At 48.9% G+C, this 7,723-nt stretch overlaps 3 protein-coding genes across 5 annotated transcripts; all 3 read right to left on the reverse strand.

The window, feature by feature from the left end:
* Positions 1–27: 27 nt before the first annotated feature.
* On the reverse strand, positions 28–2,907 carry LOC112342029. Its single transcript, XM_024663174.1, has 4 exons — positions 2,788–2,907; positions 2,040–2,193; positions 507–737; positions 28–437 (listed from the first exon to the last, which is right to left on the reverse strand). The coding sequence occupies exons 1-4, from the start codon at positions 2,905–2,907 to the stop codon at positions 112–114; spliced, it is 831 nt and encodes a 276-aa protein (XP_024518942.1). The 3' UTR covers positions 28–111.
* A 177-nt stretch (positions 2,908–3,084) lies between these two features.
* LOC9650726 (ankyrin repeat protein SKIP35) lies at positions 3,085–6,298 on the reverse strand. Of its 3 annotated transcripts, none has more exons than XM_024663205.1 (5): positions 6,190–6,298; positions 6,030–6,129; positions 5,113–5,939; positions 4,429–4,873; positions 3,085–3,978 (listed from the first exon to the last, which is right to left on the reverse strand). In XM_024663205.1, the coding sequence occupies exons 3-5, from the start codon at positions 5,805–5,807 to the stop codon at positions 3,142–3,144; spliced, it is 1,977 nt and encodes a 658-aa protein (XP_024518973.1). In that variant the 5' UTR covers positions 5,808–5,939; positions 6,030–6,129; positions 6,190–6,298; the 3' UTR covers positions 3,085–3,141. The 3 variants fall into 3 exon arrangements, with proteins under 3 accessions (XP_024518973.1, XP_002989433.2, XP_024518974.1); XM_002989387.2 differs by having other exon boundaries at positions 6,185–6,297; XM_024663206.1 differs by having other exon boundaries at positions 6,030–6,125; positions 6,185–6,274.
* Positions 6,299–6,304: 6 nt separating this feature from the next.
* Positions 6,305–7,439, reverse strand: LOC9651107. The gene is made up of 5 exons (XM_024663208.1): positions 7,125–7,439; positions 6,910–7,070; positions 6,753–6,852; positions 6,588–6,684; positions 6,305–6,526 (listed from the first exon to the last, which is right to left on the reverse strand). Exons 1-5 carry the CDS (start codon positions 7,324–7,326, stop codon positions 6,406–6,408), a joined length of 681 nt encoding a protein of 226 aa, XP_024518976.1. The 5' UTR covers positions 7,327–7,439; the 3' UTR covers positions 6,305–6,405.
* Between the last annotated feature and the right edge of the window lie 284 nt (positions 7,440–7,723).

Consider the following 7,723-nt stretch of genomic DNA (forward strand, 5'->3'; position numbering starts at 1 on the left):
AACTATCATCTGGCATCTATCAAGTTACCCTTTTTGGCATAATATTGTATTTAATATCAAAGAGAAGCTTTGGTTTATGCAAATGCCCGTTCTGGGCATATGCTGTGAGCATCACATACAGCAAACGAGATTCTTAGGCAAGGCGCGATCGAAAACCATCTTAGCGGAATCCACGTCGCCCTCTTGGCCATAGGTGACGATCATGATCGTTGCCGCGACAGCGTTTTTTAGCAGCATCCCCGCGAAGAAATCAATTGCCCGAGCGAGATCCCCATTCAGGAACATGATCGTCCAGGAGAAAAGATTGGGCGATTGCGTAGTCGTTACATCTCGTGACTCCCCGACTTTCTGGAAGTCTCTGTCATGCATGAAAAGTGGAATGTCTTGCGATCTTAGCTGCATTCCAGGGATGTAAGAAATCAGCTTGTCAACTCCCTCTGGCAATCACAAGCTTGAGAACTTCCATGTTTTCTTAGCACACACTTCTAGATCGGTCGAAGCTTTACCTTTGACAGGAACCTCTCCCATCTCCAGGAGCTTTGGAACGTGGAATTCGATGGCAGCCCAAGCAGCATTTCCCGGCCAAAAGCCCAATCCTGCGTTCTTTGCAGCGTGTGGAGCACTGAGATGGTAAAAGTCGAGACGACACACGCGACTCTGGGGCCGTCTCGATCGATCCGGGACAAGAGCTCCGCGAGTGGATCCTCCATTCGGAAGATGGCCTGAGAAAAGGCGGCCTGCGCGTCGAAGTTCTTCTCATGGAAGCCATTGGGAACTCGCAAGTCGATAGAGATGGACTCGAGGCGAATCTCGTGCCCATTATTCACAGGATTGTCCTCGGCTCTTCCAGGATTGCTGCAAAGTTTCGTGGTCACAGTGACTCCGAGGAGTGCGATCTTGCGGGCGAGATAGATGATTAGAACTTCCCTGTGCTGGAAGTGGGATTGAAGTGTCGAGAGAGAGCCCATGAACAAAGAAGAAACTTTTCAAAAAGGAAGTTTTGATGGATCGTTTGAGATATCAGCAAGATTTATTTGATTTAAGATAGATTTGAGTTTATAAATGTTTTTAATTCCTTATGAGAACCTTTAAGGCTTTTAAAACCTTTAACCTCAAATGGGGTAGTTTTTTTAGCAAAATCCCATTTGTTTGGTTGTTTATCAAATTCCTTTTGTTAAAAATTATCAGCTTGCATTCTTTGACAAAATATTCTCAAGGAGTTTAAAAAGGATCAATATAAAAAAGTTTATCAGCCTTATGAAGAGTTAGTTTAAAGATTTTGGATTTGTAAAAACGATTGAAGTTTTTTTGGGATTTGTGAATTATTCACAATACAGGGTTATGAATTTAAAGAGACTCTGACTAAGTTATCACTCATTTTAAGTCATGATATAGTATTAAATTCACCCTAGATGCAACAACACTACCTAAATTGGATTGCAATGGAAATAAAAGTAAAATAATCTTTGACATGAATAATATTGTATACTGTCTCACTAATTTATCTTGGTCAAGAAGGTTAGGAAGGATCAATCAGCATATATGTAATACCCTTTATGATGTAAGGAGAATTGATGACTACAAAATCATAGATAATGGTTAGGCATATCACTTGATCTAGTAAAAAAACTTAAGCTCCCTACAGCTCACAATCACAAGTGTAATGAGGCCAAATGCAAATGATCAGCTGAAAGAAGGGTATGGAATTGAAAATTTATATAAGTTTTGGAAAGTTTTTAGTTCTTAGGGAAGATTGGCTTTATAAGAATGTGGCAATTATTAACTTTAGGAATCACATTGTTACTTTTAAGTGTAGTGAATTAAGTTGGTGGCACAGATTTCAATATCCACATGATATATAGGATCCATTATAAATAAATAATAAAAACAGAATAATATTTATCACGATGGAACACTAACACTCCTTTCAACTTCAACAGAGTGGATCTTACAGGCACTCACGAAGCATCCCAGTTGGAAACAAATAGCATTATACTTATGATCTCCTCAGCATCATCCAAGTGTGTATATCCACTTACAGGACGAGCGCCCTCTTGTATTCACCTGCCTGTAGCCAAAGGCAATGAAATTTTCGTCAAACTCGTGGGTGTGCTTATGTGCTCTATCAGGAGACACGCTCTTCAGTTCACTTTCACCATTTTGACCACTCGAGTGTCCAAGCGACTGGAATGGCTTCACGGTACGAAGTTTCGATTTAATCCCGTTTAAACAGAATAATATTTAGCACGATGGAATTGCGAGCAACACTAACCCTCCTTTCAACTTCAACAGTGTGGATCTTGCAGGCACTCACGAAGCATTCCCAGTTGGAAACAAATAGCATTATACTTATGATCTCCTCGGCATCATCCAAGAGCCCACAAAAACACCTATCAAGCAGCATAGTGATCTCACTTGGGACTTAGATCATAGTCAGAAACCATTGGAGCCAAAGCGTCTCTAGCAGGCATTACCAGCCCAAGGTGGCAGCAAGCCATCAAAAGGCCCATGAAACTCTTGAGATTCAAGACTTTAAAGAGCTGAATGGACACAGTAGATTCTGGGCAAACGATACAATAAGAATGGTCCTACTCATGATGTTTGGCTGTAAACAGCATCTAAACAATGCCAAGCATCGTCCAAGTGTCCATTTTGCCCGTACGCTCCGATCATGCAGTTCCTTTAGAACTTCTACAGTGTCAAACAAGCACTTTGCTTCGCATACATGCCCTCGTTCGGCATATGCAGTGATATAGAATCTCGTAGAACTCTTTGATGTCAGCATACTGAAATTTTGACGAGATGCCGGACAAAGATGTGGTATCCTGGAATGTCGCAGTAGCGGTATATGTGCTGTCTGGGCACCAAGCTTTTGTTTGAGAGAATGGCTTGCGCTTGAAACACCATGACGTGTGAGATTTCCCTGATATTGTGAAGACCGAGGCATGGGTCAGGCTTCCCAGGTAAGCTTCCCTCTGGATCTTGGGATAAATATCATAAGTTTAATTCCCAAACTACAGGTTAAATGAATGAAAATGCTAAGAAAATAAGTAGTGCCATATGGATTCGCTATTTTCTACGAGGTAATCTGCATTCTCATGTAAAAAGAATAAGTAATACATGTCAAGCTCAAGCTCCGAATCATCTCCGTACGAATGCCGGTGGCAGCCTCCTCTCAAGCGCTCTAATCAGTGCTCTTTTGCTCCACTTCGCCACCTCCTCCTCCCCTTCCAGACCGCCACCGCCACCGCCACCACTCACCGCCACCTTGAGCCGACTCACAGCCTCCACAAGCTGCCCCCGCAGTCTCTGCGACAGCAACACTCCGGCGCACGACACACACTCCTTGTAGAGCGGCAAATACGCCACCGTCGCCTGGAGCTGGAGCGGCAAGTCCTGGAGGCTGAGCGGCGACGACCCACGCTTGAGCGCGCGCATAAAGTTGACGTGGTGCCGGGCCCCAATTTGCCGCCCCGCGGCAAATGCTGCAAGCGACCACTCCTCAGCCAGGAAATCCCGCAGCTCGAGCGTCACCCCCTCCTCCTCGGCGGCGGTGGCGATGGCGTCGGCCACGCGGTACGTCTCGTCGGGATTGCCCAGGAAATCGGCGTGGAGGAGAAACGCGATGCCCTTGAGCGATCCCGCGCTGCGTTCTCCGGCGGCCTTGAGGATCTCCCCGCTCAGAGTGTCGAGGACGTGGGCTGGGACGTGGTCGAGGAGGTATGCCGCGGCGTCGATCCGGCTGCTGGAGGCGGCGGCCGTGAGAGCGAGGCAGAGCTCCATGTCTTTGCAGCCGCGGGTGACGAACCATTCTACCACCTCGAGGGATCCTCGCTCCGCGGCTCGCATCAAGGGGCCGAGGAAGGAGGTGGCGCTGCCTTCGTGGACGAGGCACTCCATGGTGCCGAGCTTGCAGTAGTGGGAGGCGAATCCCAGGGCCAAGTCCACGTCCAGCTCCACGCTATTTCGCTGGGCTATCTGTGGAAGAACAAGGAAGAAAACCATTGTTTGTCACTTGATCTCCACAAACAAGAGCTAAACAACACACACACACAGATGATCGAATCACGAAGAAAAGAGAGGAGAGCTAAGAACAAGACGATCGATCGAATACGAAGAGAAGAGAGAGAAGAGCTAAAGAACAAGATGATCGATCGATGAGAGAGAGAGAAGAAGAGCTAGAGAACAAGATGAATCACAGAGAGAGAGAGAGAGAGAGGAGCTTGACGATCGATCAGAGGAGAGAGAAGAGCTAAAGAACAAGATGATCGATCAATCAGAGAGAGAGAGAAGAAGAAGAAGAGCTAGAGAACAAGATGAATCACATAGAGAGAGAAGAGCTAGGATGACTATCGATCACGAAGAGGAGAGAGAAGAGCTAAAGAACAAGATGATCGATCAGAGAGAGCTAGAGAGAGAATGGTTTACCTGGAGGAGGATTCGCACGAGCTCCGTGCTCCCAAACCGGGCAGCCTCGAGGAAGCACTGGTTGACGTTATCGGCGCCACCCTCGAGCAGCAGCCCCAGCAGTCCTTGCATGGCGCTGGCGGCGATGCCAGTGGCCCAGCCCGGATCGATGGCGCTCGAGAAGAGCGTCAGTGGGAAGCACGCCGCGTCGAACGCCTCGGTGTAGTCCTTGCCGCTCAGGTTGCCACCCGCGAGGCCCAGGAAGTGCTTGAACGCCATGAGCTGGAGCCGCGACTCGTGCATCGAGTTCTGGATGATCTTGTTGTACTCGGCACCCTGCGTGGCTTTGCCCCGCGAGTGCGAGCCGATGCATCGCAGCGCCCACTCGGTGAATCTCTGCACCTTGGCCGCCGCCTCGGCCTTGAGTTCTTCGTCACCATTACACTCCTGGAGCCTGTCTCGCAATCTACGCACGAAACGAACGTTAAATCACAGGCTAAATGCTAAGAAACTGTCGAGAAGAAGAACACCACCTTGGAGAAGAAAGGAAACTATCAAAAACTATCGAGACCTTGGAGAAGCTCTCGGGAAAAGAAACTATCGAAAAACTATCGAGAAGAAGAACGAGAAGCTCTCGGGAAGAGGAAACTATCGAAAACAATCGAGAAGAAGAACACCACGCTGGAGAAGAGCACGACAGCTTACCTTTGTGCCATAACTGTGACCGTGTCGGCCAAGCTCATCGTCCGGCTCCTACACGCCGAGACGCACGACGCCAGGAACGACGTTCTCAAAGTTGCCCGAGTGTAGTCATTCGCGCCGGCCCGGATGATCTTCTCGATCAGCCGAGTAGCCCCCGAGAGCTCCTCCTGCGTGCTTAGAAACCACACCGAGTCGAGCGCGATGCAAAGCCCATCGTTGAGCCGCTGCGTGTCGGCGCGCTGGATGTAACTCTCGGCCAGATCCCAGCTGTGAGCGCTCACCGCCTGCTGGAAGCTCCGGCCGAGCTCCACGCGCTCGCGCTTGTGGACTCTCCGTCCTCTATCCTGTTCTTCCACAGCCTCTTCTTCTACCTGTTCGTCCTCGTCCTGGTAGAGCTGCGCGCTACACCGGCTGCAAGTCCCTCGATCCTGTCCAGAGCTGCTGCTAGCACTAGAGATCTTCCGCTTCTCGGGGCTTCTCACGAGAGGAAGAACGTCTCCCGCATTCTCTCCTTGCGGGTTTCCTCCGCCATGAAAGACGTGGGAGTGAGAAGCTTGGTGGTGGTGATAGACTTGATGGTGGTGGTGGTGGTGATCGTGGCCAAGTTGGTCGCTGGAACCGGGCTCCAAATCCATGGAGACCACCTCCACCGATTCCAATTCCTCCTGGCTACACCCATCCGAGCCTGCCCTCTTCATCTCCAAGGATGGATTCTTTCACCTTCCACTCTCTGGAAAACTGATACCCTAGCTACTCCTCGATTCGTCCTGTCTACAAACTCACATAGTTCCAGCCGAGTGTGATCTTCGCGAATTCCATGACCCCGAGCTCTGGATTTGGAGACAAAAAGAGAGTGCTCATCAGGAACCAAGAGAAAGTATTTAAGAGAAAAAGAAGGAATGGAAATCGAAGAACACTACCTTTGTAGATAGATCGCTCCTCCAGCCCTCCAGGGAGAGAGTGAGAATGGAGCCCTTTTGTTCGATGGAGAGAGATACGCGACTGTAGCGCGAGCGCTACCTAGGCATTTTGGATTTTCTCAGTTATGGGGATTGAGCTACTTGGACAGCCATACCGTACCGGTACGGCGGGCATAGAATATGTGGGACATATGCCCAGAATGGGCATATGCGCCACCTTTTGGGAGGCTCGCAACTATGGTGTTCTATTACTTCCTGGAACGAGCAAGAGAGTGGGCCTGTGAAAACGAAAGGCTTTTTGATTTCACTTATCTCTTTCGATTTGTACTGCTATCGAGCGAGCAATGGCGAGGTTCGTCGCTGGATCACTTTGGGATCACTTTGGCCGGCGACGATCCGGATAGAAGATGTCGTCCAGGCCCGTCTTGATGGATCCGGCCACTCTTGACAAGTTGTGTCCAACGGCTGTTGCTATCAATCCCGCGGTTCGGAAAAACCTGCGAGGAAAAAGAGAAGTTTTGCCGATCGAAACGAGAAGAGCAAATATCCAGTGCTAACCTCGTCGCAAATTCATCGCTCCGAGTTGGTCCAGCAATTTGAGGACGGTGGCTGGGAGGAGGAGGAGGAGGAGTCTGTGGTACTGCTACACGAGGACCTGTGACAACAACGGAAGAAAAACGCAAGAATCAGTCTCTCAGCACGAAACGTTTCTCCTTTCCTGACCTTCGTGAGCATCGGCTTGGTCCGAAAGTTGGCCCGGCATTTGTCCAGGAACTGTTTGATGAGCATGCTGTGGAGCTTTTCTGGGATCCAAGAGTTGCATCTATGGCACGAAAACTCGTGAGGAAGAGAAAGAAGAACAAAGCCAAACAAAACTCACCTCAATTCCCAGGCAAGCAGGCAATTCAACCCGTCTATCCTGGCCAGCTCCAGCAGGAGTGCTTTGCTTGTACACGGAGTATCCAAGACACGCGTACTTAAACTCAAAGAGTCTCTTCTCATCGTTGAGCGCTTCTAAGTGAGGATTATTTCCCTTGTAAGCTGGAAGAACAAAACAAGGAGGAGATAAGTCGCTGGAAATAAGCTCTCACTCACCTTGCTTCTCGGAGCGCGACAACCCCACACACAGTGGATTCCGGCCATTCTCCTTGCGATAGCTCGAGTGATACAAGCATCCAGTGCAGCTTTTCCCGCTCCTAATCACCGCCGGGCGATCGATTGGCCTGTCCAGAGAAGAGGCGCTGTTGCTATTGCTATTGGTGCTAGTGCTGCTCTCGGTGTCCTCATCCTTCATCATCTTGCTCGGCGCCCTGGCGATGGCATACTCCCGATGGATCGATCGCTTACCTCATCCCTACTGCGCTAGCCCGCGCCTCTCGCATTCCGGGCAAAACAGGAAGACCTAAATTCCGTCGCAGAGGTTCGAACCCCACTTTAGTTGTGTAATTATCTTAGTCTTTTAGTGCTCTTTGTGAAACATGAGCGAAGATGCAAGTTGGATAGTTGCAACTGCCTTTGGCATCTTCTTTGTTGTCAATATCATTGCCATTGCTTTGATATTGTGGCTGTGATTGTGAATTTGCATTGTATGATATGTAGTTACCATGTGGAAGTTAAAGGTGTTTTTCCTCCAGCTAGCAGAAGTTTGGCTAGAGTAAAAGAAATTGTGAAGGACTAATTCTAGGGGTGTGAGA

This window comes from Selaginella moellendorffii, unplaced genomic scaffold (assembly GCF_000143415.4).
Source record: "Selaginella moellendorffii unplaced genomic scaffold, v1.0 SELMOscaffold_97, whole genome shotgun sequence".
Taxonomy (NCBI): domain Eukaryota; kingdom Viridiplantae; phylum Streptophyta; class Lycopodiopsida; order Selaginellales; family Selaginellaceae; genus Selaginella; species Selaginella moellendorffii.

What these genes read in the sequence shown, in the direction of transcription:
- LOC112342029 (XM_024663174.1), bottom strand. Translation starts at nt 2,907, where the DNA reads ATGGTGTTTCAAGCGCAAGCCATTCTCTCAAACAAAAGCTTGGTGCCC. An exon ending in TACAAGAGGGCGCTCGTCCT is followed by an intron (nt 738 to 2,039) that starts GTAAGTGGATAT and finishes TTCGACGCGCAG; the next exon opens with GCCGCCTTTTCTCAGGCCAT. An exon ending in GGGAGAGGTTCCTGTCAAAG is followed by an intron (nt 438 to 506) that starts GTAAAGCTTCGA and finishes TGTGATTGCCAG; the next exon opens with AGGGAGTTGACAAGCTGATT.
- LOC9650726 (XM_024663205.1), bottom strand. Translation starts at nt 5,807, where the DNA reads ATGAAGAGGGCAGGCTCGGATGGGTGTAGCCAGGAGGAATTGGAATCG. An exon ending in GTCACAGTTATGGCACAAAG is followed by an intron (nt 4,874 to 5,112) that starts GTAAGCTGTCGT and finishes TTTCGTGCGTAG; the next exon opens with ATTGCGAGACAGGCTCCAGG. An exon ending in TCGTGCGAATCCTCCTCCAG is followed by an intron (nt 3,979 to 4,428) that starts GTAAACCATTCT and finishes GTTCTTCCACAG; the next exon opens with ATAGCCCAGCGAAATAGCGT.
- LOC9651107 (XM_024663208.1), bottom strand. Translation starts at nt 7,326, where the DNA reads ATGATGAAGGATGAGGACACCGAGAGCAGCACTAGCACCAATAGCAAT. An exon ending in GTCGCGCTCCGAGAAGCAAG is followed by an intron (nt 7,071 to 7,124) that starts GTGAGTGAGAGC and finishes TTGTTCTTCCAG; the next exon opens with CTTACAAGGGAAATAATCCT. An exon ending in CTGCTTGCCTGGGAATTGAG is followed by an intron (nt 6,853 to 6,909) that starts GTGAGTTTTGTT and finishes TTCGTGCCATAG; the next exon opens with ATGCAACTCTTGGATCCCAG.